Genomic DNA, 26,260 nt, shown 5'->3' with positions numbered 1-26,260 from the left:
CCCAGCAGAGTGGTATTAACACCAGCTGCAAATAGCTCCAACGTATACCTAGGTATCCAGCCTCAACCCCAAATATCCTTCCCCGACAGCGCCGCCAACGCAAAATGACTCCCAAGCGTCGGTCTCGCACGGAAAGAATAAGATTCCCCAGCAACATACTCCCCACTATCAACAACCCAATACCGATCCGAGAACGGCGCTCCATTCAACCCATTGGCAAGGTACGCATGCAAATCTGCAATAAACACCTCTCTCGCATCACCATCAACAGTAGCAGCAACAAACGACTGCCAATTCGTCTGGCCCCAGCCTAACGCACCGTCGAGTGGGATACCAGCTTGTTGTCGGACAGTCGGGTAGAACTTTGCTGTGGCATTATATGCCTCGTCGAAAAGATCAAGGTCGAAGAGGAGATCTGGGTAATGGTTGAAAACGAGGAACCAGGGTTGTATACCGTATTGGATTAGGAAATGTGTTCCATCGGCGGTACCGAGGCCTGACCAGATCTTTGTGGCGAAGGATGTACCGTACGAGGTGTATGTTTCATTATTTGTGATGCTTCCGTAGGAAGCTAGGGCGACGGCTGCTTTGACGGCTAGGTTTGTTTGGTTTGCAAGTTCGCCTAGGGCGTCGTTTAGGGAGAGTTGGGAGGTTGGGTAGAGGCCGTTTTCGTATAGGTAGGATGCATATTGGGAGAGTTGGGATTCGTAGGTTGTTGCCAGGTCTGCTTTTCCGGATGCAAGTTGGTAGGCGTGTGTGAGGAGGATGATGTTGCCTGATTCTTCGATGGGCATTTCTTCGCCGGTTGATGGGTGGCCTGTTGCATTGGGGTAGCTAGCGCCTATTTCGTGGACTGCGTAGGGTTTGTCGTAGGCGCTGCTTCCTGTGTATTCCAGGATTGGGTCCAGGAGCAGCTTGATGTAGTCTGGGCTTAGGAGGTAGAAGATTGGGAAGGTTGCGAAGATCACGTCTACTGTGTTTATGTTGCCGTCGCTGGAGATTTCTTTGATGAAAGCGCGGGTATTGCTTGTGTCGAGAGAGTCGTTTGGGATGGTTATTTCGATTCCACCGTAGACTTGACGGACAGAGAGGGCTAGGATGTCTGAGTAGTTGGATCCATAGCTTGATACGCCGGTCGATTGTATGAGGCTGTCGAATGTTGTAGACTCCTCGTTTGCATCGGAGTAGTCATCTAAGAAATAGGAGACTGCATCAAGGATGCTTGGGTATTGAGCTCGGTAGTAGCCCGTTTGAGCAGCGCCGAAATAATTGATCGATTCTTCGCGTACATGACCAACCGCAAAGGTCACGGCGACTTCTTCGGCGGTTGTCCCGAGGTCATGGGAGAATCCAACCACGCTAGTGGAAGTCCATTCGGCGTGTGTGTCAGACAGAGTACCATTTGAGATGAAGCTTTGACGCACCGACGCCGACGGGCCGGAAGCAGTGGAGAGCGAGCCACCGGTTGGGGGACGGGTGGCGTAGACGGCGCTGCCCCACAAGGCTTGGCCATTAGCGTTTTCCGAATACGTTGCCGTATCCAAGCCTTTAATTTCAAAGACGCCGGTCGCGTTCGTGGAAGAATAATTCCAGCTCACATCATTTGCCTGACCGACCCAGCTATCATCGATATCGGAGTAAATCTGCACAGAGCTCGAGTCACCCGCAGCAAGGGTGACAGTGAGATAAGAGAAGGGCAGTGACTGGCGAAGGTAATTCTTCGGCGAGACTGGAGAGAAGAAATCAAGAGTGAAAGCCCTAGCACCGGCTTCCACAGTAAAGATGGAATGGGTGGACGTGTAGGCGGCCTTTGTCACGGTCCCAGACTTGGTTCCGGCCAAGGGCAACTTCACGCCAAAGAGATTCCACGCGACGCCATCGACACGCGCGTTGACGGTCCAGATCAGATCATTGCCGGCCCAGAATTGCGCTCTGCTGGAGCCGAGTGACGCGACTGAGTTTCCGGGGATCCACGCTGCAGATCTGTCAATCACTGAATTCCGGGGAAAGTGATCTACCTACCTGAAAGGTATGGACTGCGCACTGCCAATGGGTATGAAGGTGGTTTTATTGGGGAGTATGTGATGGCTTGGCAGAGAGATGCGAATATCACAAACACCGCGTTGAACCACATACTCGACACTTTGGTAATTATATACACAGATCAAGGGAATGTGTCGGGTTTCTTTTTTGAGAATATATTTGTTTTTATAAATGGCTTCTAATATTCCTTGTTTCCAGGGAGTCCAGGGCTTCAAATACCAGAGAAATGGACGTGGCCTTGATCACAACATGACAGATGAGCCTTGCGCAAGGGCATACTAGGTATAGGCCGACAGTCGGCAATCGGCTATATATGAAGACAATGCAAGAAGGTTATTTAAATTAATTATAGTAATTATATATCGTGCTCTCCATGAGAAGCACGTAATAAAGTGAGCATATGGTGCATTGTATATGAAGATCGTTCCCCTCTTCCCGAGTACCTCGCAGATATGCCCCCATGCCCCCAAGAGCGCTATTGCGCCATTGCTACAGCACGCAAAAAGAAGAGAAAAAAAATCCAAAATTTCACCTGTGCCGTCATCTCAAATAGTGATGATTTAGAAAATAGTGGATTATGGATTACTGCTTTGAATTACGTCGGATCCATGATCTAGGTACTTAGGTAGATAACCTTGGACCTTATAATAGGTTACTTGAAGTGCTACCTTGCCAATAATACTAGTATCTTGTAGCCCTAGCTCGATTGTTAGCGACTTCTCTTCTGATTTATCCTAAATCCTTTGGCAGTGATGTTCACCAAAGTGGTAGGCCAATCCATTTGGAGCATCTATGATAGGAACAATCGTTCCAGGAACGTGGAGATATAAAGTAGAAATTATATCTCAACATGTCAGAGTGAAGTATTGAGCTTATTTACACCGGGATTCATATTCAGGCATTTCGTTTTGTTGGCACCTGGTCGTTGGGTGCTTGATCCTTCAGGACCACGCTTGTTTTGCTAGTGGGGGGAAGGCTTCTCCTTCCTGCCTCACTCTTTATCTTCTCTTCAAGTTTGCCATCAGCTTCTGATGTGATCGTTTGACTGCGCTTCTTGTTCCAGCCCCTTCCCCTGAGGCGTTTGGGATTCCCATTTCAGCAATATTTTGGAATCAGATATGGTATCTGGGTGGTCCGGGCCTAGTATCTGTTTTCGCTTGGCGAAGCAATTTTGAATCAAATCGATGGCTTCAGCATCACGACCTGAAGATTTTAAGATATGAGCCAGGTTTGCCATACTGATCAATGTATCAGGATGATCCTCGCCGAGCTTCGCCTTCCTCGCCTCTATCACCTGCACTTGGAGCTCCACACCCTCCTTCCACCGGCCTTGGTCTCGAAACACCATGGCTAGGTTCCCCATACTCATCAACGTGTCAGGATGATCCTCGCCGAGCTTCGCTTTCCTCACCTCTGTCACCTGCACTTGGAGCTCCACGGCCTCCTTCCACCTGCCTTGGTCCCGAAACGCCATAGCTAGGTTCGCCATACTCATCAACGTATCGGGATGATCCTCGCCGAGCTTCCTCTTACGAGTCTCCATCACCTGTACTTGGAACTCCTCGGCCTCCTTCCACCGGCCCTGGTCTTGCAACGTCATAGCTAGGTTCGCTATACTCCTTAACGTCTCTGGATGATCCTCGCCGAGCTTCACCTTGCTGCTCTTCACCACCTGCAATTGGAGCGGCTCGGCCTCCTCCAATCGGCCCTGGTTCCAAAATGTCAATGCGAGGTTTGCCATACTCCTTAAAGTATCAGGATGATCCTCGCCGAGCTTTGCCTTACTCGTCTCCATCACCTGCACTTGGAGCGGCTCGGCCTCCTTCCACCGGCCCTGGTTCGAAAACGTTAATGCGAGGTTTGCCACACTGGTCAAGGTGTCGGGATGATCTCGGCCGAGCTTCGTCTTACGAGTCTCCATCACCCGTACATCGAGCTCCTCGGCCTCCTTCCACCGACCCTGGCTCCAAAACGTTGATGCGAGGTTCGCTATACTCCTTAACGTCTCCGGATGATCCTCGCCGAGCGTCGCCTTACTCATCTCCATCACCCACACTTGGAGCGGCTCGGCCTCGTTCCACCGGCCTTGGCTCCAAAAGGTTAATGCGAGGTTTGAAATACTAGTCAACGTGTCGGGGTGATCCTCGCCGAGCTTTGCCTTACGAGTCTCCATCACTTGCACCCCGAGTTCCTCGGCCTCCTTCCACCGGCCCTGGTACCAAAGCGTTGATGCGAGGTTCGCCATACTGGTCAATGTGTCTGGATGATCCGCGCCGAGCGTCGCCCTACTCGTCTCCATCACCCGCACTTGGAGCGGCTCGGCCTCCCTCCACCGACCCTCAAGCCGGAATGCTGTTGCCAATATAGACATGCTGCTAATGACTTCTTCGTGCTCATCACCCAACAAAAGAATTCTTTCTCTTGTTGATTTTGTCGCCATTTTTCTTGTATCCGCAATATTGCCGCTTTGCCACGCATACCATGCACCTCTATGAAGTAGTGAGGCCCATCGCCGTTGTAACTCAGCTGATGTTGGCCGTTGTGACATTGCGGATTTGACATGGGGAAATAGTAGGTTGCACGTCTCCCAATTCTTGTATTCTCCGGTAGGAAACTCATCGCAAAGGATGCTGATGAATTTATCCTTCCATTGGTCGATTTGTTCATGAAGATTCAACCACGCACGCGTAGTCAGTTGCACCAGTCGGTGCATCATAAAGGAGCTCTTCTCATTGATAGTTATGAATGAATAATCCCTTAGTGTTGTGATGTCGTCTTCAAAGTCGAGGCTGGTATCGGAGTCAGATGTCTCTTCGTCACTAGCGTCATCAAGGTCTAGACCAGACACAGATATCTCCCTGTCACTAGAGTCACCAGATTCACCCAGAAGCGCAGAGACTGATCTTGATCCGTAGTTGGCCTGAGGTCGATCTCGGACAAGGTTCTCAGGTATGCCCTGGCGGTCGAAAAAGCTCATAAGAGAAAGCAAATCCGCTGCAGATGGCTTTGTCTGGCGTATATAATCGAATGATATTTGCCAAGTCACTAAAATCGAATTCTTTGCTTCCCAGTCCCGGTAGACGTGGCCTGCCTCTTCTTTCAAGAGCTTTGTCGCTTTCATGTCACTGTTTTGGAAATCCGTCAGGTATTTTGACACCGAACAGCGAGGTGCCCGATTTCGAATATAGCTGGCGGCTTGTACGATCGCTAGCGGCATGAACTCTAACACCTCCACCAACTGCTCACTTTGTTGGCTTTCATTTTGTTGGCTTTTCCCTAGCTTTCTTTGGAGGAGCTCCAGTGCTTCGGGTTTTTCCATGGGATTAACTTCAACAAGGCCCTTGTGATCGACCATCTTCAAGGCCGCCTCTCTATACCGACTCGTGATGATAACAGATCCATTTTGGCTTCTAGGAATGTATTCCAAGAGTGGTTTACTCGAAGCGTTTGCTGGGCTTCTTACCGAAAGAAGCTGGTCATCATCGACATTATCAAGGATGCACACCCATTTCCCTATCTTCTCATCCCGGAGCCAGTTCTCGACGAGTTTGAAGATATTTGCTTGAGGATCCCGACGACCTGGGATTTTGACCTGGTCTGCGATTTGCCGGAAACTTTGCTCGAACCGGGATTCGTTACTCCCATGTACCCAGAAAACCCATGTTCCCGGCGATTGGGACCGGATCTGGTGAGAGTATTCGATAGCAAGTTGCGATTTCCTTTGAGTTGTCAGGAACAGTCTATGTAAGATCAGCTCTATATGTACTTACCCAACACCGCCGAGGCCAACGAGCGCTACCCTTGCACCCGGGACTAAGGTTTTCTCGTGGATCTGACGAAGCAGTACGTCGCGACTGACAAACTCCTCGTCTTTCCCAAATGGGACGGTTGATAACGGTTTGGTCGGAGTTTCCGGTCGCTCTAGGGTTGCAGGTGGTGGTTAATCGTTGACCCTAACTGTGTCTAGTTTCCCGACTCACCTGGAGCTAGATTGATCGGACCGGTGTGAACTCCAATCTGGAGACCAGAGTTGCTGCCATGGAATGACGTCGATGCCATGATTAAATAACTCTACGTTCTTTGTATTTTCGCGACGAATTGTTTGTCTGACTCTCAGATGAAAGAGGGGCACATCTTCAGCCCCCAGAGTCTAACATCAGGTGATACCAAGGCGCTAAGACAGGGAATAAAATTGGCGGACAGCTCCCATCGCGCATTTCTCCGGTCCTGTGTAGGGTAGGATTACCACCCAGGAATTGGCGTGACCCGAACATTCAGGTCAAGCGCAACACGCGATAACGACATAACTAGATCCCTCCAAATATGAGCACGCCTTGATATTATCACTTTACTATACTTCAAGAGCCTACCGGTGCCCTGACTTCAATATACAGTATAAACAATACAAAGTCACGACTTGGATGTTGCTACAGCGGAGGCAGCACCGGAGGGGGGAGGGGGTTTCAGTCTTTGCAAGTGCCTGCCCTCCTTTAAGGTCTGCAGCTTTTCCGATCAAGATCCCAGGAACTGCCAAGTTAAGTATATTCCTAATACTCGATCCAGCATCTGACCATCCTTAGCTGCGAGAACTAGTGAAATTGATTGTACCCGTGCTGTGACCGACTTGTACGCCCTTATTGTGGCTACCTGAAAAATAAGTGTTGTATGCGTTGGTAGCCTGGGGGACGGAGAATTTCAAAATTATTTCGGACACAGCTCTAGAGGCAGTTTGTTCGACTTCCAGCACGCGTGATTGCTGTTGGGTCTCTTGAATGGCTAGAGTTCGCTGAGCGCCGCCGTCTTCATCCTCATCTTCGTCCTCGGGGATTTCAAGTTCCTTCTTGCGCTGCAAAGCTTCGTCTTGTTTTCTCTTTATGAGTGCGCTGTTCTCCTGGATCGAAGTCTCGATAAGTAGCAGTTGCTTCTTTGTCTCTTCCCGTGCAGTTGTAGACGTAGTTTCCGATCGATCAGAATAACCCTTCAATCAATGAACTAGGAAATTCTCCCCAGTATAACACTTAGTCACTTACAATTGGGCGCTCCCGATGGCAAACTGAACGATAGCCCGACAAGAAGAGACTCGTGTCTTGAACGTTTGAATCTTTTCCTTGTTCCACAAGCCGACTGATAGTCGATCCCTGAGGGAAAGCTAAGGCTAGACTTCGGCAGAACCCATTTTGGGTTCCACCCTCTAACTATAACCCAACCCAACCCAATAACCCAATAACCCAATAATAAACCATTTGAACCCATTGTTGCATAAAAATTCATAAAATATAAGTCTTGGTATTTTTAAACATACTTTTTTAGTAGTACAAAATACTTTTTTACTTATATTTGTTTTAGTTTTTAAATTAAATTATAATACTCTTCATATATCTATCGAAATTTAGAATTTCAAGGGTATAAAAATTTAGTTTGTTTAGTTTGTACTAGTTATAACTATTGGGGCCCTGATGGGTTACCCAATGGGTTGCGCCGAAGTCTAGCAAAGCCCATAAAGCCCATATCCCAGCCCAACCCAACCCGCAAATGTGCTGGGCTTTGGGCCCCAAACAGTATAAATATGCCGAGAATTCAGAAGTTGAACCCCCTTTTAGGGATTTTAAAATTACTCTTCGTTTTACCCCCGCTTCTATGCCTTATTTTACAGGTAATATTTTATTAGTTTAAATCATTAAGAATCAATTACTAGTTATCTCCCTATTTCACGTTTAAAAACGCGAGAAAGCGCGTTATTTAGATAATTTATAAGTTATAGAACGGTATTCTGGTGTCCTTATAATTATAGATAGCTGAGATATATTTTTAATCGGTAGTAACTGCATTTATGTATCTAGGAAGTACTCGGTTTTTATACTAGGTTTTCCGGGTAGGTAATTTCCGAGGTTTCGGTACCCTGTTTTCCGAGGTATCAACTTAAATCCCGAGGATCATAACAGTTATGTACATAACCAGCAGTTAAAAGGATAATATTTATGCGGAATTTCCACCTGATTCTAGCCTTTACGGTCACAATATTTCTTTTAGAAAGTAATATTGCTCTTACAATTCCTATCCATTCTTATCCTCTTGACAATGAGCATCACTACCACCGTGGTCAAAGGGCCTTTAAATCTCGGCAACCTACCCTCAGAATTCTCGACCAATCCAATTCTCTCATGGTACGCGAAATATGCGGTGGACTTCAGCATCGCCAAAACCACAACAGCGCCCACCAAATACTACGCCTCTAACGCGACCCTGGTGAACGTTGATCAATCTATTATCTGTGGGGCCAGAGAGATTTGGGACTACTACATCGATATCTACGGACACTTCGAGCGTTGTGTGCATGACCTAATCTCAATCATTGTTTTGAGCGATGAAGAGTTTAGCAAGCATACCTTGATTGTGGAGACTACGAACAACTTGCATCTCAAAGATGGAAAGGGAATAGTACCTGTACCCCAAGCATTTGTCTATGATATTGCCAAATCGGAGGAGGGATGCGGTACGGATGGCCTACAAATCTGGAAATTGAAATGTTACTTCGATAAGGGTTTGCTGGAGAAGGCGGCGAGCACCTAATGATATCGAGAGGGAGTTGTATTTACTACACTTGTTTATTATTTGAAAAGATGATGTTTATCAGCTAGTATGAGCGCAAGACAAGGGACATCCTTGCAATCAACTCTCGCTGTGCCTGCACAATGTAGGATTGGCGTGAAGTGGGTGTAGGAAAAAGGCACATGGAGACTTTGATTCCGAAGGGTGTAGATACTAGCACATTTGTATTTCCCTTGTTTTCTCTCTCAAGCATGCTGGCACCAAAGGATTCTTGAAAATTGTAGTCTCTGATGGTTTATACATCGAGTACAACAGGATTGAAGCACAGCTAGTCATTTAACGTGGTCGGAGCATTGATACCTAGGTACCTACCTAGGTCGGCTTCCGCAGAGCCTCCAAAGCCTAACCCAGCCCAACCCACAAATAGACTGCCTAGGTAGGCTTTAGGCTTTGTTTTTTTTTTTTGTTTTTTTTTTTTTGGCCCACGGCCTATCTTAGAAACCCAATAGGGGCCCATTCCTTGATAAATAATTCGAATATATTATTTCCCCGTATAATGGAAAACGATCCTTCTAAAAAAAGACACTAGGATGAATATCAACCGTTTTTCGTGGCTGAGTCGGGCGGGGTTCGCTCCAGGGCTACTTGGCATACTCCGTACTGATTCCCATATAGTCCGAGATCCCCCTGGATCACTCCCCATTCTAAGAATTAAGCCTGGCACATGAAGACAATACATTGGACTCCTCTCCTCTCATGTCAGGCCGTGTACTTGGGAACTATATAACTTTACAGACCACTGCCCTACGGCAATTATGTTCAACTTCAACCGCACAGAGGACCCAGACGCAAACGAGAAGCCCAGTCTACTTTCGAATTTCACATTCACATCATGGCTATCCAACAACACAACAAAAGCCGAGTCAAATAATTCAACTTCCAGCGCACCCAATAGCCGCGCCTGGATTAAAGGTGTCGTGCTATGTTCATGGATTATTGCCACCGTCCTCGCCATAAACATCGTCCTGACAATCATCGCTGTGGGCTTGGCCTATTCAAAAAATGGAGAAAAGGATTTCTCCTTCGCAGCGCTATATATAGGGAAATGTTCTCTTGCAAAGAACTGGACGACAGGGCTACATCTTGTGATTAACATTCTAAGCACGGCCTTGCTGGGAGCGAGTAACTACTGTATGCAATGTCTTGCGTCGCCGTCTCGCGAGCAGGTTGATGCAGCCCACAGTAAGCGGGTCTGGCTGCCAATTGGGGTCCCGAATATCTGGGGCTTGCTTTGGAGGGAGCGGGGAAAGAGGCAGCTGCTTGGGTGGATCTTGCTGGCTACATCACTGCCTATTCATTTGATGTTGGTTTGGACCTTATTAATATTGTATAAGTGACTGTGACTCATTGAATTCTTCCTTGCTAGTTACAACTCCGCTATCTTTTTCTCGATCGGCCCGGCAGAGTATGCAGTGGTGATAGCACCCCCTGGTCCGATGAACGGAACTGGGTCGGCGGCTTGGAATAGGTGCTTCGAAGATGCCGTTGGCCTGGATATAGAAACGGTTAGAGCCGAGATGAGTCGTTCGGATCTCAAAAGGCTTTCTGTTCGAGAATGCATTGACACTTTCGCGCAAGACTATGTGTCCGGGCAAAGGATGCTCGTTTTGGTGACGGACGATCCAATGCCGGACGGCGAGCCTTTGGCGTTCATGGGACTGCCAAATCCCAGTAGACAATATTACGATGGCGATAGCTTCCTATGGATGTGTACTAATACTAATGATCTGTGCACCAAAGATAGTGTGAATGAGATGGTTGATGGAGAGGAATGGATCGTCTACCCAGTTACAACATCTATCCCATGGATACATGCGCAGATCCCCACCGAGAACGGATTCAGGAATGTTTCATTGAACTCTTGGTATCCCACCACGCCAGATACCAAACGCTTGAAGAAACTTCTGTACCAAGCCAACGAGGACGAGGTGCAGGCTGCACTTGACGATCCCTCTAATTGGACCAATGCTTCCTTCGCGGGAAATGTGACAATATTTACGCAGCTTATCTGCCCTAGCCCACATCGAGCAGTCAGACTGGCGCAGACACGTCGAATTGGGCACTGTTTGACTGTTCCCAGGGACGAGTCTTGCCGAATGATGTTTAGCCCGCCAATTTGTCTGCTTGTTATTGGGTGTAACTTGGTAAAACTTATCTGCGCACTATTGACCGCGCGCGATGATAGGGAGGAGTTGTTCCTTACAATTGGGGACGCGATCGCATCTTACCTTGCTTGTCCAGATCCGACAACAGAGGGAGGCTGCCTGCTGTCTAAGTGGCTGGTCGTGAAGGGGTCTCAGGGCTGGCGCAGAAAGGCGAAAAGGAAGGACAAGATGCTGGATATTCCAGCATACTCAAAGCTTCCACTTCAACTACCTTCCCGAAAACGATGGTTTCAAGTCATGAGCACGGGACTGTGGATCTCTACAATCACCCTGTAAGCCTCTCCGTGTGATAAGTTGAATTATACTGACATCTCAGACCTCTCTGCATAATTGGCCCGGGCATCTACGGTCTCACCGTCGCCACCTCCAAGTTTTCCAATCTTTCTCGCGAAACCATCTGGGACAACAGTTTGGGCGAAGCACGCCCATCAACTTCAATAGGCATGCCCAACATACCCGGCGCAACGGGTACATTCGTCATGATCCTCCTACCCAATGTCCTACAACTCTTTACCTCAATGGCCTACTTCATGCTCAATGCCGTGCTGACCTCTATGCTCGGAGCCATGGAATACAACAACTACGCGCGAAATCGCAAACCACTGCGCGTCTCCTGGCCCCGTGATGCCCAGCGCTCCACTTACTACCTCTCACTGCCGTATCGGTACAGCTTCCCCCTCCTAGTGGCTTCCGCGGTTCTCCACTGGCTCGTCTCGGAAAGCTTCTTCTTTGTACAGATCGCTCCCATTGATATAAACGACAAGCCTATCTCTTTCCATGGGTCTAACACATGCGGTTACTCACCTGTCGCTATTTTGTTCGCCATTGTCGTTATCTGTTCGCTACTTCTCGTCCTAATACTCCTGGGCCTGCGCCGCTTTGAATCCCCGATGCCGCTGGTAGCTCAGTGTAGTGCGGCGATTAGCGCCGCCTGCCATCCTATGACGTCCAGCATGGACGATACCGCCAACCACGCACTCAAACCTGTGCAGTGGGGTGAGATTCCGGGCATCTACTCGGACCGAGGCCTGATGGTATTCTCACATCGGATCAATGGTGATGAGGATGCCAGTGGGAGAGAGAGTGGAAATGAGGAGCTGCAACATATGCTACCGAACGCAGACCTTAATGATTTGACTCGCATTGGGGCTGCGATATCGCAGCTGTATCATTGTACCTTTACGTCAGAGGATGTGTGTGAACCGAGGGAAGGGCGTGTTTATATTTAACTAAATTTAAGCACATCTTCTCCACATACCATATCCATGGATGTCGGTCGGTTAACTGGGAGCCAATCATAATTTAAAAACGCTACGATCCTACATAGGTAGAATACAGAAAGGTACAGTGCTATTTTACTTTGTGGGTGAATATCTAAAACGGCGTACCTAGTAAGTAATGCATGGGAATTCTTCTGGCGCGGCCATTTTAATAATGTGTTACGAAACTACACGTGTTGTGATTGATTTAGCCATTGTGCTATAGGTATTGATCTATATAGTTATCTGCCTCGCCAGTGGAATAATGGCGATGTTTTCACTTCCTTCGATCAGGTGGTGCCCACATTACTAGTAAGCGGTACATGAGACCCCGAGTTCTGATTTTGCGTCTCGTATTAATATATCGCATAATCTATATATAGGCTACCGTAATTTGGCTCCGCCGTTTACATAGAAAAAAGAAAAGAAAGCGAAACTGGCCAAGACCCACTAGTACAACCTTCAGGGGTAGTTTAGCGGGGCACAGGCCAATGCGTAGTGTCCGATAGGGCCGAAAACAAAGAAAAGGGTCCAAATGGGGTCCAAGCACTACGCCTATAAGGCAGCGGGCCACATTGTGGTCCCCACGAGGCGCAGGGTGACCCTGATTCCTGACGGTTGGTTGGCGCTTGTTAAAAGTGCTCTGAATACTCTCTTTCCTGACCTCTTCTCCTCATCAGACTCCGTATAGACCAACGAACAACGCACGCTCATTCCCCCCGGGCCTTCTGCCACCTCTGGGCAGCTGCACGATCCGCTGATCAACGCTCGTGCCTCATTCTACAGGAAAATCAGCACAGCCATGGCCTTTAGGGACGAGTGGGTTTTCGCTGCCAGTCTTTCCCACGCGGAGGAGGCGCTATCCTCACAGCCAACCCCGCGCCTCATTTTGTAACAGACTTAAATTGAGTTCTCACCTGTTCCGAGTGTGGCCTCATCTTGTCCTCTCCAACCCCCAACTTTTCAAGCCCCAAAGACGAACGCAATGGCCAGATGCTACGATTGGTATGGAAATGAGGATATCGGTCGATTTCCTTGCTCGCAGGATGGGAGCGTTCCTCAGTGCTGTGGAGAGGGGTAGGTATGTTCCAGCAACGGTCTCTGCATCATCTCCGTGCCGAACGTTGGGATGAAATACTGGATGAACACCTGTTCTGATCGTAACTGGATGAACGTGTCGGCTCCAACGTGTCCCTCGCAGTGCGCACATATTGAATCTGGTAGGTAGCCTGGCCCATCTTAAATGATGCCCAAGTCTAATCAATCCTTCTATCTAGAGGGCGGAAACGGCGTGGCCAGTTGCGGCAGATCGACATTCTGCTGCATCGGCCATAGCGCGTCCTGTGACTGCAATAACGCCACCGAGACCTTCTACCTCGGAGAAAGCTACGGTGTAACTAGAATTACTACAGCCACCCTCTCCCCATCAAGCACTGTCTCCCCATCAAGCACGTCCACAATCACCGAATCTAATTCTTCTGCGACTTCAGCGCCGCCTAAACCGACAGGAGATACTAAAAGCGATATTAACCTCAGCGTGGGTCTCGGCGTAGGCCTAGGCGTGGGTATTCCCCTCCTCATTGGAGCCCTCGCAGCGTTTTGGTTCATCCGTCGCCGACGGCGTAGGGCTGCAGCTGGGTCGGTTCCTATGGAAGCGGCTACCTCATCGATGCGGGATAAGAGGGCGCCATCGGAGCTGGGGTTAACTCTGCCTATGACTATGCATCAGGGGCCCCCACAGGAATTACCGACAAAGCAGGCGAGGGCACCTCTCGAGCTCCAGTAGCATGACATGGCATCGGGTTATTTGTTGAGCTGGGTGTCATGTCTTTGTTTTCTTTTTTTGCTTCTATTACCCCTGATCCTTTGTAATTCGTGATTCATATGTACCGAATCATGTCTGGCACTCGAAATCCATTGGCTATGGAATGGGTACGAATCGAATATAGCTAATTATCTCAGACCCAACCTTGGTTGGAACCTTGGAAGCTATCCTCGGTGACTAATTCGGAATATTCTTAAGCTTCTAAGTTCTAACCCGTTAGTATTCTAAGTTTGGTTCTTGTCAGCTATTCCGTTCGAATGGAGCCTAATATATCATTATTATATAGGTTCTTCGGACGCCGCAAAGCATAATTAATAGCTTGCTTATAATTGAAAGTTATCCCGAAGCCAGAAGTGGAAGCAGACCCCACGGATGAGCGTGGCTTGTATTCTGAAAGAATTTATCTAGCATCCAGATGAATGTACTACTTCACAAACACACCGCTTGCTTGCTATAGTTGGCCCCAATCACACAAAAATATCATTTTGGGCACCTTGCAAAGTTGACATTAGCATTTATCATTTTGCTGGTGAAGAAGCGTTCGGAATGAATACACACCTGATTTCCATCCCCATGCTGTGTTGTACATGGGTGTTTTGCCGCTGGGTACTTCAACATTGTTTCCGGTTTTTTCTGCTCGATTCAGTCAACGATATGAAAAAAGAAAATACAACCAACGGGTCAAATATCATACGGTTGAAAGCAATCATCTGTTTGGCGCCCTTGACGCACTTGGTTGAGTCATCTTCGCAATAAGCAGCGACTTGAGCAGGGGCGACCTTTTTGGACGATGTTGAGCCCGTCACATTACACTTGTAACCAGCCATGTACCTAGTTCCCAAGTTAGCAGTCAGAATTCTTGACCTTGATAATAGGTACTTGCATGTTAGGTTGTCCACAGCCGTTCGGTGCCTGGTAATGGGTCAATTTATGTCGTGTTATATTTCAAAGGTGTATCCACTTACCCATAGCCAAGCACAAGTGCAGCCACCCGGAGGGCAAGGAGGAAGATCGGCCGGAACTTCATAGGTAGCGATACGTTTCCACGGTGTGCTTCAAATATGGGTTAGAAATTTCAATCATTTCATGCACCCACCTATTGAAAAAAAAGGACTTACTGCTCCAAAACCGTAAATACAGCTAAATTCTCGATTGTGACCTCAGCCAGATCTGAATGATAGCTGATTGCAAACGCAGTACCAGCAGCCATGGATTGATTGTTGGTATGCATTGCTCCGTCGTCCTGGATGCAATCTGGCGGACTTCCAGGGCCCGCCCAGTCTTCTGGATGATCTTTTCCATCCGGCCAAACAGAAGCGTGCTGTCCATCGTATGACAGTGTAGTATGCGCCCGGTTATGGGCGAGTTCGACAGTAAATCTTCCACCGGCGGGGAGTTCGAGAATCTCGCCGTCCTTCGGCGGTGCTGCATCGCATCCACGTTCATGTTGGAACCACCATTCCTGCTTAGTGAGATTGTAAAGGGGCCCCACGGCTGTGTTGGTATTGAGGTTGACGGTAGAAAGATCAGGGCCCCCAGAGCAATACATGCCTTTGGTCCAGGCGACTGTGTGTGCCTGGGCAGCAGCAACCAGTGCTAAAATGGTGATGGGCAACATGGCAAAGAAAGAAAGAAACAGATATCACTTGAGGATAAGGGAAAGTACTGGTGTTGCTGAGAGTAAATCGCAGGATAAAGGTCCTCAATTTATAGACAAGGAAATGTATTGAACATATGCATGCGACGTTACGTTGGAGTATAAGCTCGGACTGTTTATAGGGATGGTCACAATATGCCGAGCGAGGATCAATCAATCGAAGTTCAATTAACCTGTTACAGTCTAACTAGTTGCGTATGACTATGTGGGCGCTTCATCCAACGGAAGCAAGAACTCGAAGCCGAACGCCGAGCTGGAACCACATGGCCGAGCGAGGATGGAGCTAAGCGCCGCTATTACTTTGTCATATTGATTCTTTTGATTGTATGGTGTTTCAGAATCTCCATATACTGCACCAAAGTGGTTATAAGTCTCTCATTTAGATGAAATAAGCCCCACAAAAAACTTTTTCAGTAGAAGGAAGTGGAGATGATCAAGGGTTCTGGTGAATTCCTTAGCAGGGCTGGGGCATCAAAAACGGGCCCCACCTGCCGGATCTTGCGGGGGCCCTGCCAAGGGAATGCACTTTTGGATCGAGTTGGTGCCTTATTTTATATACAAATTAAAATCCCCGAATTACAATGACAAAGGTCTTATTAAGTTGAGTAGAGTCTAGGTCGGTAGATTCACCGGAAGAGGATATTCGTGAAATAGAGAGCCACTGCTCCCCAGCACCTTCCGAGTATATACCGCACTAGAAAGTCCAAATATAATTCAGCAATACCTAGGTATTGGCCAAGAATGGAGTTTCGGTCATGCTTCTGTAGGATATGTTTTGTGATATATTTATTTTAGTTTGGTTCCCTTTTGATTTTACTCATCCTGAATGCAGACTGATCTATACAGTTTCATCTTATTTCGATAGGTTCTAAAATAGTTGGCAAGCCCTCTCCAAAAGAAAACCCAAGAAGATGATGCAGTGGCTATCACAAATAGCTAAAGTTGTTGTCACAGTATAGAAACAAATTTAAATATGCTTTCCACGCGAGTGCCCATGAATGTGTCTCCTGACCCTTTGCTTAGCGGCGCCATCCTCTCCATCCTGGCCCCAACCGGTCGGCGGGTTATTTCCAGGCAATCTTTCAAGAACACCATCAATCGGCTCGGGAACCAGATTGGGAATGTTGCATGTAGTTGAGGCGTCGTTGAGGAAACCAGCGTCGGCGCACTTGTCCATTCCCGAATCCCCAGTATCACAGTTATCAATGATCTTCTGCAAGACCGATTCATCCCATCCAGAGATCTATATTTTTATTAGCCCATGGTCCCCGACATATCATCATGTAAAAGTGGTTATATGTATACTCACAAAGTCACCATGAAGTGAATACCCCGTCCGATCGCCGTTACTGAGAATAAAAGGCTGTGAGCCAGTACCCTCCGTCCAGAGTTCAGCAAACAGCGGTGTATTCCAATACACCTCGTAGAAGATATGAGGAACATGAATCCAACCAGATGGACAATTCGCCTTGCCACCAGTGGTGCCCTTGCTACTAGGGAAGGCCATGTTTGTCTTGTAGTCATGTAGGCCAGCCTTAGGGTTATAGCACGATGGGAAATGAATATCGGCACGTAGGGGCGACGCATAGCCATCGCAGTTCATATGCGGGAACCCAGCGCCAGCTCCGGCATTGTTTGGATCTTGAATGCCAACGCCGTGGAGCCCATCTGAATCTTGTGGGTAGGAGGGTATATCGTAAGAAGAGCGGGGACATGTGAATTGGATAGGTTGTATAGCTCCCTGGTTTGTGTCGAGGACATTGCCGGCACCGCCCGGGGGTGGTGTACGCAGGGAACTATTACCGACAAACATGCGCAGACCAACGGGGAAGGGTTTGATCTCGTCGTCGGTTGGTTCGAAGAAGTAATAGACGTTCATGTAGAACATTGGGACTGAGAGGAAACTGCCATTTTTGGCTTGGAAGTATAGCGACGGAGTCCAGTAGTTGCTCTTGTCGGCGTTGACGAGGGATGAGGTGCAGTTTGAGTCCATCAGGGCGTCGTCTGTCATGGTGAGATTGAAGTTGCTTCCTCCTTGGACGGCGTGCGAGTGAGTAGCTGCCTTTCCAGGGTCCATGATTGGATCCATTCGGCCCATTGTCAAGGCACCATTGCCATAGAAATGGTTCACGGCAAAGGTACGTGAATCCTTTGCCAATGCTAACGCGAAAAAGGCCGCGGAGATGACGACCGTGCAAAAGACTTTGAAGTGCATTTTGGAAAGATATTGAACAGTTGTTTGGAATATCGATAGAAGTCGCTGCCAAAGAAGTAGTAACGAGCAAGATTCCTTAGAATCAAGTATAAATGAGAGGCTGCTCAAGTACCAGACTGGAGCTCAAAGAATGAACAGATAATATTTCGAACTTGCGGGAAATAGGAAGCGCTATTATTATATATACAATGACACAAAAAAGCTCGCTCTCGTTTACAGAATGGTAAACTACAATTTAAGGAGATGTAACTCGGTCGGAAACTTCCTCCTTTCTTGATAGTTGATGTAGCAGAACTAGTGTTCAGACCAAGGACTCCACATGCTGTCAGTAGGTTATTATTACGCGCTTTATTAATTAAGTAGTGCTAGCCCTGGAGGATTGGGCGAAGGGTCGGAGGAGACTTGCCCCGGTACGATCTCAACGCCATTTATTTAGTGAATATGGGCTGGGAGGTAATAAAATGAGGAAATTCATTTAGCCAATGACTTCGGGATGTTCCAGGTTAAATTAATTTGAAACGTGGGGCTACGCCTTACGATACTTCATTTACCTAAAAGGGAAAAATATCAAAGTCAAAATAGAATTGCTGCACAAACCTTGAAAGCTCTCATCCAAGCATAATTACGCTGAGCATTCTAGACTAATCAAACTGCAGCCACCAGTTAGTTATTCGACGGGTCTAGGTGCTATTACTTGAAATGAAACAACCCCTTTGTATTCCTTGTTTTCAACATAATCTGACAAAATTCGATGGGAGGGAAAGAAAATGATTGCTTCGCTGGGATAATCGTGCCAAGTGCCCAACACACATACTGTGTATTGGTGCGCCCCAGTGAACGATCATTCCCACTGAACGATAAATCGTAAAATCAGGTACCTTTTAGGGTATGAAGCACTCTTGAGTTAGCATTTTATCTCGTTTTAAGGCGAATGTTCAACGAGTACACTTTCAAAGGAAGTGCAGGTTCAACATGGACGCATTCCCCTTTTAAAAGTGTAGTCGTTGAACATGAGTCGTGTGATGGGCTAAAACGCTAACTTGTGACTACTTCGTATTCTGTACTCGAGAATGGCATCAAGGGTGTTAGAGTCTACAAGCAAGTAGATGAAGCCACACAGTAATGTATTGTGTATGAAGTATGAGGATGATGGAGGAAAGGGAGCACTAGCTATTACCACTATGAAAAACAGATTATGTGACCAGGGGTGATATCAAACACTCCCCACGATCATTGACACATGGATCGCTAAAAGGCAACCCCCCATAGTCCTTTCCTATCAAAAGAAATGAAGTTATTCACAACTTATAAACGCGACCAAAATCACTTCGAAACACGTCGAGAATCAACCTCTGGCCGTAGGCCAAGTTGATCTACAAAACGACAGAAAGCCCTCGCACTTAGTGGCTTAGTGAAGCCATCTGCTGCTTGCTGTTGTGTGGCGATATACTTAAAGGTAACTGAGCCAGACGACGAAATCTCTTGTCGTAAAGGATGGTACCGCACCGCGATATGCTTTGTTCTTACGTGATACTCGGGATTTTTCGCAAGTGCAATAGCCCCAGTATGTAAAATTTTTGCCATTGAGAGCAATTTCTAGCAATTGTTTCCATTGATCCCAGTTGGATTCCGCTACTAGGAGAGGGACGAAGTCGGTGAGTTTAGGGTCAGTAAGACCCCGGGACTCCGCCGGACTTCCTGACATTATTGAAACAAGCGTCGATGTAGATAGGTAGGGTAGAAGGTATATTCAATGTCGAGACTATTAAGGGTACAGTCAATATTGAGATTGTAAAACGACGGCGATGGCCACCACGGGTGGGAGGAGTTAAGACCAGATGGGACAGCAGGGGGTAGTCAACAATGACTAAATGAGATGGCAGCGATGCCAGGGTTTGGACCTTAATCCACGAAATGGAATGTCGATAATCCCTGACCAAAGGGTCAAAGTGGGGATGACTAAGATCCCTACCAGTAGGCGTGGCCTAAACTGACAAAAGTGAAGGTATTCCCAGGCAACTGGATGTGCCGAGAACGATAGCGACGATAACGTCGATGAAAGAAGATGAAAATACCACAGTAATGATGAAACCGTGGTGGTGGTGAGATGTGAAAGATCAACTGATTTTTTGAATGGGTTGTGCTAGGAGAGACACAACCCCTGTACGTCGTGATGTACAGAAGCCGAGGATCACCATGCGATTGCCCCATGTGAGATATTGGTATCAAGCCACTCATTTATAATCTACACTTGGGGTTTCCTGACCGAGGACAAACGCCGAGCAAGTATGTGAAGGTACACAGTCTTGTCTATATAAAAATAGAGGCTGTGATAAGAAGACGTCTGTCACCCATGATCGTCGATTGATGAGAAGCACCATAAGTCCGCGATTATATAGGCCCGGGTAACAAAGGAACATAAAGCAAACAGAGCTCTAAGAAACTGAACAACAATCATTATTATACCCCATGGAGTTAGCACGTCTTACATGCCATTTTGCTCTGCTCTTGTCCGGCGATATAATAATTCGAGCAGTGTCATCTTTACCCGCCTTTGCCATCTACTAGGTAAATATCATTAGGAGCCATGTTCTATTTTGTTCAATATCTACCCTAAGACTTGTGCAGTCTGTTGACTTTCACAGATGCATTGTGCAGGATCTACACTGAGCATTTCAGTCCCTCAAATACAGGTCTAGACATGACGGGATGAAATCAAGTACCATTCATTATCGCGATATAGGACGAAAGTGGTAGCAAGCTTGATGTTCTTTAAGCCTAGACAGTACAGGGTTGGAATAGGAGCGTGGCGAGTGATATTATGGAAGGAGAGAACGTCTGAAGCCAGAATTCTGTACAGGCACATGGGAAACCATGCGTGATATCGCCGTGGAGATGGTGGGCGCAGGTTTGTTGGCGTTTTGCTAGCCTCAGGCCGTCGGGACCGTTGTTTACTTCAATATAAGACTCCCTTTTCTTTCCTTCCCTTCTCTTTCTTTTTCTTTCTTTTTCTTTCTTCTTCTCATCCTCCCATTCTCTTTATCCTTCCCTCAATCACAGAAAGGTTGTTTTATCTTTATTGTTACGTGCTACCTATCTGTTACCTCTAAATCTTACCATGCCTGCTCCGGGCGAGTCCGACGAGGTTCTGCCTGGGCCACAGGCAGACCAAGTCTCCCTCCTTGACACCATCGACAACCTCAGAGGTCTCGGTGTTGGTGTATTTGTTGACTTGCCGCAGATTATTATCTGTGGTTCCAAGTCCAACGCAAAACGCTCTATCATCGAGTCAATTTCTCGTGTGAACTTTCCAGTGAGGAAGGATTTCCACACTGGATTTGTCACAGAGATCATGTTACGCCACCAGTCAACTCCACGCTTCAAAGTTAGCATCCGCCCTGGCCCATCGAAGAAAAGCGACGAAGACCTCGAGAAACTTAAGACTTTCGTGCCCACTGTTTATAAAAGTCCTGAGCAGTCAGTATCACTGATTGAACAAGCCACCGAATTCATTGCACCCTCTGTCGAGGATGGCTTCAGTGATGATGTCCTCATGGTTGAGGTTTCTGGTCCCGATCAACCTGACCTCACCCTTATCGATATGCCCAGGCTGTACTTCGCGGAAGGAATCGATGGTGGATATGAGGCAAAGAGCTTTGGCCGTCTTCGCATCGAAAGTTACGTGCTAAATGCACGCAGCATCATTCTCCCTGTGGTATCGGCAAAAATCGATATTTGTGCTCAAAGGATAACCGATTTTGCTGACAAGTATGACCGAGGGCGACAGCGGATCTTAGGAATTGTTACCCATCTTGATACAATCGAAGCATCGTCAGACGAGGAAAAGCTATGGCAGAAGGCTATCAAAGAAGCAACACCCGAACTTCCACTAGGCTTGCATTTGGTGTGTACCCGATGTTACGAGACACGCGATGTGCCAGACGAAGACAGAGACGAGAAGGAGAAGGAGTTCTTCGAGCGAGGGTATTGGAAAAATGTGGCAACACAATCCAAAGGAACCAACAACCTTCGGCGTCGACTCAGTACTCTTCTTTTGAATCACGTTCAAAGCAGCCTCCCAGATCTGGTTTCCGAAATCAACCAAAGTATTCTGACGAATCAATTGACACTGGCCAAGCTAAATGTTCCTCGACGCACCATTCGGCAGAAAGAAGTTTTTCTTTTCAATCTGAGCAGTGCTTTCCAGCGCATAACCGAACAAGCATTGAATGGCATGTACACAGATGACTTCTTTGCTGCCTCGGGTAAATTTAAGACTCGTGACCCTCGACGTCTTCGCGCTCTCATTCGTGACTTGAACGAGAGTTTTGCACACGTTATGGAGGTCTACGGCTGCCGCCAATTCATTCATGGGGTCAACAATCCGATACTCTCGTTGCCGCGCCCTTGCAACCCTTATGCAAAGATCAGACGGCCGGAACACAGGAGCCGATTCGATTTCGAACTAGAGGTGATTGAACAATTGTCCCGCGACAGAGGACTTGAATTTCCAGGCAGTTCTAGTCACCTGGTGGTGGGCAACCTATTTCGAGACCAGTCGCAGCCTTGGGGGGAAATCGCTCGAGCCCATTTGATGAAATCATGGGAGATCACCCGGAACTTTGTGTCACTTCTCCTGGACCACCTTACGGATAAACACACATCCGTGGTGATAATGCGGACCTTAATCCAACCCCGTCTTGATGGAATGAAAGACAGGCTACTGGCGAAGGTAGATGAGTTGACTGTTTCCCACAAGCGAGACCACCCATTGCCTATGATTGGAAGCTTTCTTCGGGGTCACCCATTGCCTGTTGAGCGAAGCTTCCTTGCCAGGATGCAGAAATCCAGAAATGACCGCCTGCTCGCCAACCTACAACAGAACCTTCCTTCAACTCTGAACAATACTTTCAAGGCTTTCAACATGGAAGAGCTCAAGGTGGCTACTCAGAATGTGGAGTTAGTAGGCAACCAGGCCGCAGCTTCGGACATCGTCGACCAGTTCCAATCATATTACAACGTGAGTTGGGATAACCAACCAAGGACTATAATCTTACTGTGCGCAATATACTAACCAGAAACAGAACGCGCTTATGATCTTCATGGACAACATTGCAACTCTCGGGATTGAAAGTTGCCTCCTCAGCCCTCTGAATGGCGTCTTGACAACCGAAACAATCGCCAACATGGACGATAGCCAAGTCGAAGACCTTTTCGCTGGTATATGCGATGGGGTACAGAACTGGCGAGACGAACTGAATGATGATTTGGAGAAGTTGCAAATGAGCCTGCGAGTATTGAAACAATTCGATTTTGCAACGGAATCAAATCCATCTATCAGAACAACCAAGCATACTGGATCATGCTCGGCTCATGATTGTTCATCTCACGAGTCGTTCCTCGTGCCACAAGGTATTATTTGCAATGGTACATCTGCCAATCCTTTCGGGGTACTATGTGCGGATTCCAGAGTTCAGGGCCAGAACAGCACACCCGGCTATCAACCCTCGTGCCCACACACTTCGGCGTCCAACATGCAGACTTCAGTCACACCTTGCCCCAGTTGCCCATCCGGCTTGAACCCCGGTGTGGTCAATGGTGGGACAGTGAGCGCTCCATCTGTATCTTTCCCATTTGCCGACCCCAATCAAAGCTTCAATCAACGTCCTGGAAATTCCGGTCCAAGTCTATTCTCTGGGTCTGGACTTCAGCTTCCTCGAACTTTTACACCCACCACATTCTGGCCTCCCCCTACTCGGCCTGTTCCATCCCGTGCACCAGACACCCGTGATCACGATCGGTAAGTATACGGTCTTGGTCTAAATTCTTCTTGTATGAGAAAAGAGGCCAATATGATTTGTTTACTCGGTAGGGATTGGTATTGGGAGGAGAGGGAAATTCGCGATAATAGCACTTTCACCAATCGATACCACTCAATTTGTTACCACGAGCGGTACAGAAAGTTCTCGCCAGAGGTAGGAAGCTCGTGTTTATTGATTTGAATGGTCACTGACTTCAATATAGGAGCTGCGATGGGCTGACTATGAGCTCGGCCGTGAGACACCCGAACAGATGAGAACCGGAATTATTGCGAGAGCGATTCGAGAAAGTCAAGCTGGCATTACGATCAAAGAACCATCTTTGCTTTGAGAATTGAGAGAGTTTGACATTATAGAAAACAAAAAAAATCCGAAAAAAAGGGGGGATGGTAAGGAATGAGCGGAGGGAATCATGGTGATTTACAGGTTGAACATGTTTCAATCTCAAATATGTGCGAAGGATATGTGTGATTATGGAGGGAGTGCTTTTGAACCGGAAAAAACAAAGGAAAAAACAAAGGAAAAACAAAAAAAACAGAAAAATAAAAAAAAGTATCTAGCTAGTAGCAATGTCAAGGAACTGTTTGTGTAAATTTGTTCTATCAAACTTGATAATATAACTTTTCCACCACAACACATAAATAATTAGGCAAGAGATGCATGGAAGAGACAGTAAATTAAGACAAATCCCAAAACAAAATCAACAATGCAGAGAGGCCAGCACCACATCGCCGTCTGGGTATTCGAAAAACCATTAAGATGAACTAGGCGAACCCAATGACCATTTTCGTTCGGTATCCGGGTCTTCTATCTCGATGAATGCCAAAGTCCGCTCCTGTCGGCCATGTCTATATCGAAATCGATCTCCCCTCAATACGTATATCCTCCCTGACACAGTGGCATGCGCTTTATACATCCGGTGCAAGGTGCCAGGCTGTGCAGATGTAGTTGTTCAAGAACCAACATACCACACCTCCACTCCAAGGACATCAAACTTGACGCCTTCATCAGAAAGAGGCTCATTGCCAAAAGTCTGGCAGGATGCACTGACACCCTTTTCCAGACTGTTGTCAAGCCACAATCCGTAGTGCCCATCACTATCACATATATTAGCCAAGAACAATAAACCTTCCAGCAACAGAAACCACTTACCCGCCTCCTAGACTGAGAAATCCAGTTTCACAGAAGATCATATAATCATTAACACCACTGTACGGGAAAGCCTTGAAGCGAATGCGTTCAGGGGTACTCGCGCCACTCCGCGAAGGGGTATGAATCGAAGAAGGCGACGGCGGCGCCAGGACACCACCACTCGCAGCCGCGAGGTTGGTCTTAATATTCATATTGAGATTATGAGCCGGCGATTCGGCCCGAGCGGGTTTCGACTTGTCGTTACGGAGAGTACTCCATCGACCAGCGGTAGTGGTATCCGCGGAGGGTGGAGGCGGGAGACCAGCGCGCTCAAGGGCTTCCTCGGACTGTGGTCCTTCGTCCGGTATGGGGAAACTTGCGGGCGGGGGGAGCACGCTTGCGCGCCAGAGGAAACACTCCCCCGTGCCGTAGAATTGCGAGTCCGGGTGTGGGGCGTCTGTCAGGTAAGCGCCGAAGACAGAGCTGTAGGGGGATGAATCGCGAATGACGAGGACGTAGCCCGCCCGCGGGCTGCGGTGGGAGAACTCGGCGCAGTTCTCATAGAGGGTGGAGAGGGAGGCGCCGTCGCGGTCGAGGCTGTAGGCTAGACGCCAGGTTTCGGCGAGTTGGAGACGGGGTGGGACTAGCAGGCGGATTTCTTCCGCTAGGGCGCGAGTCAGGAGTTGTTGTTGGAGGAGGTCTATTCCTCTGGGGATCTCAAGGGTGAGGGGTGTGAGTGGTGGTGGTTGGAAGGGGGAGGCTGTTCGGCGCGGTGTGAAGACTTCGGAGTTGGAGGAGGAGCGGGACCATGGCATGACGGAGGGCATTTCTTTGGTTATGTCTGGGTCTGTGATGCGGCGGTAGAGTCCTGAGACGACGTGGCTGACTGGGTAGGAGAAGTAGGAGGCGGCGGATTGGTAGGGTGGTTTTTCGGTGGGTGTCTGGGATGTTGATCCCGGGGTGGAGATGGAGGTGGGGGTGTCGGAGGGGATATTTTCTTGTGGAGACGACATGCGAGCAATTCAAAATCAATTGATGAAAGATGTTGAGGTCTGGAGAGTACAAAGTAGAGAAAGACGAATGCGGAGTGGAAGTTGAGCCGGTTATCTATGTGGGGAAATAAGCCAAGCTGTCACACACCTGGATATCCTTGTAAGGCATGGCATGATTACGAAAGAAGTTCTTGGCCCTTCCAGGGGTAGTATTGCATTTTAAGTGGCAATGACCTTGCTATATAGTCTTTAAGTACAATTCAAATATTGCTGAGATGATAAATGTTGGTCAAAATAAGGCTGAACTTCGCTATAGATCCAAGCATAATCAGCTACGTCAGCTACGTCAGCTACTGCCCATGTCTTTATAGCGGGAAATATTCCAATTGCAAACACATCCAAATAGCTAGATTCAACGCTATTGAAATAATTGGTAATTCCATGGACCTTCTAGAGAAGAAAAGAATAAACTTGTTGATATGAAATGCCATACCAAATGCTCAAATCAATGCAGACGACGATGGTATCTTAGTGTGTATCGAAGA

General features: G+C 47.7%; 10 protein-coding genes across 10 annotated transcripts; 4 read left to right on the top strand and 6 right to left on the bottom strand.

The window, feature by feature from the left end:
• Window positions 1–62: 62 nt before the first annotated feature.
• Window positions 63–2,134, bottom strand: N7455_008105 (glutaminase family protein; the record flags this gene model as incomplete). Its single annotated transcript, XM_040955578.2, has 2 exons — window positions 63–1,975; window positions 2,023–2,134. 2 exons carry the CDS (start codon window positions 2,132–2,134, stop codon window positions 63–65), a joined length of 2,025 nt encoding a protein of 674 aa, XP_040813899.2.
• Window positions 2,135–3,064: 930 nt separating this feature from the next.
• On the bottom strand, window positions 3,065–6,102 carry N7455_008104 (Tetratricopeptide-like helical; the record flags this gene model as incomplete). Its single annotated transcript, XM_065605807.1, has 3 exons — window positions 3,065–5,762; window positions 5,814–5,964; window positions 6,024–6,102. 3 exons carry the CDS (start codon window positions 6,100–6,102, stop codon window positions 3,065–3,067), a joined length of 2,928 nt encoding a protein of 975 aa, XP_065460756.1.
• Window positions 6,103–6,619: 517 nt separating this feature from the next.
• N7455_008103 (Cytochrome P450) lies at window positions 6,620–7,219 on the bottom strand (the record flags this gene model as incomplete). Its single annotated transcript, XM_065605806.1, has 3 exons — window positions 6,620–7,021; window positions 7,074–7,181; window positions 7,205–7,219. 3 exons carry the CDS (start codon window positions 7,217–7,219, stop codon window positions 6,620–6,622), a joined length of 525 nt encoding a protein of 174 aa, XP_065460755.1.
• Window positions 7,220–8,121: 902 nt separating this feature from the next.
• On the top strand, window positions 8,122–8,613 carry N7455_008102 (uncharacterized protein; the record flags this gene model as incomplete). Its single annotated transcript, XM_040955642.2, has 1 exon — window positions 8,122–8,613. One exon carries the CDS (start codon window positions 8,122–8,124, stop codon window positions 8,611–8,613), a length of 492 nt encoding a protein of 163 aa, XP_040813906.2.
• A 794-nt stretch (window positions 8,614–9,407) lies between these two features.
• On the top strand, window positions 9,408–12,046 carry N7455_008101 (uncharacterized protein; the record flags this gene model as incomplete). The annotated part of the gene is made up of 3 exons (XM_065605805.1): window positions 9,408–9,955; window positions 10,019–11,089; window positions 11,134–12,046. 3 exons carry the CDS (start codon window positions 9,408–9,410, stop codon window positions 12,044–12,046), a joined length of 2,532 nt encoding a protein of 843 aa, XP_065460754.1.
• Window positions 12,047–13,122: 1,076 nt separating this feature from the next.
• On the top strand, window positions 13,123–13,862 carry N7455_008100 (uncharacterized protein; the record flags this gene model as incomplete). Its single annotated transcript, XM_065605804.1, has 2 exons — window positions 13,123–13,157; window positions 13,412–13,862. The coding sequence occupies 2 exons, from the start codon at window positions 13,123–13,125 to the stop codon at window positions 13,860–13,862; spliced, it is 486 nt and encodes a 161-aa protein (XP_065460753.1).
• Window positions 13,863–14,368: 506 nt separating this feature from the next.
• N7455_008099 (lignocellulolytic auxiliary activity family 14 protein) lies at window positions 14,369–15,519 on the bottom strand (the record flags this gene model as incomplete). Its single annotated transcript, XM_040955571.2, has 6 exons — window positions 14,369–14,394; window positions 14,460–14,534; window positions 14,596–14,732; window positions 14,785–14,813; window positions 14,867–14,954; window positions 15,020–15,519. 6 exons carry the CDS (start codon window positions 15,517–15,519, stop codon window positions 14,369–14,371), a joined length of 855 nt encoding a protein of 284 aa, XP_040813860.2.
• Window positions 15,520–16,525: 1,006 nt separating this feature from the next.
• On the bottom strand, window positions 16,526–17,773 carry N7455_008098 (DUF1996 domain-containing protein; the record flags this gene model as incomplete). Its single annotated transcript, XM_040955596.2, has 2 exons — window positions 16,526–16,801; window positions 16,868–17,773. 2 exons carry the CDS (start codon window positions 17,771–17,773, stop codon window positions 16,526–16,528), a joined length of 1,182 nt encoding a protein of 393 aa, XP_040814011.2.
• Window positions 17,774–20,891: 3,118 nt separating this feature from the next.
• Window positions 20,892–23,923, top strand: N7455_008097 (uncharacterized protein; the record flags this gene model as incomplete). Its single annotated transcript, XM_040955688.2, has 4 exons — window positions 20,892–22,793; window positions 22,858–23,573; window positions 23,646–23,748; window positions 23,798–23,923. 4 exons carry the CDS (start codon window positions 20,892–20,894, stop codon window positions 23,921–23,923), a joined length of 2,847 nt encoding a protein of 948 aa, XP_040813928.2.
• Window positions 23,924–24,544: 621 nt separating this feature from the next.
• Window positions 24,545–25,736, bottom strand: N7455_008096 (putative oxidative stress response protein Oxr1; the record flags this gene model as incomplete). The annotated part of the gene is made up of 2 exons (XM_040955665.2): window positions 24,545–24,689; window positions 24,745–25,736. 2 exons carry the CDS (start codon window positions 25,734–25,736, stop codon window positions 24,545–24,547), a joined length of 1,137 nt encoding a protein of 378 aa, XP_040813838.1.
• Window positions 25,737–26,260: the final 524 nt, after the last annotated feature.

This window comes from Penicillium solitum (genome assembly GCF_028829755.1).
Source record: "Penicillium solitum strain IBT 25940 chromosome Unknown utg000005l_segment0_segment0, whole genome shotgun sequence".
Classification (NCBI taxonomy): Eukaryota; Fungi; Ascomycota; class Eurotiomycetes; order Eurotiales; family Aspergillaceae; genus Penicillium; species Penicillium solitum.
The sequence above is the reverse complement of the archived record's forward strand: the minus strand, read 5'-3'. Positions and strand labels throughout refer to the sequence as shown.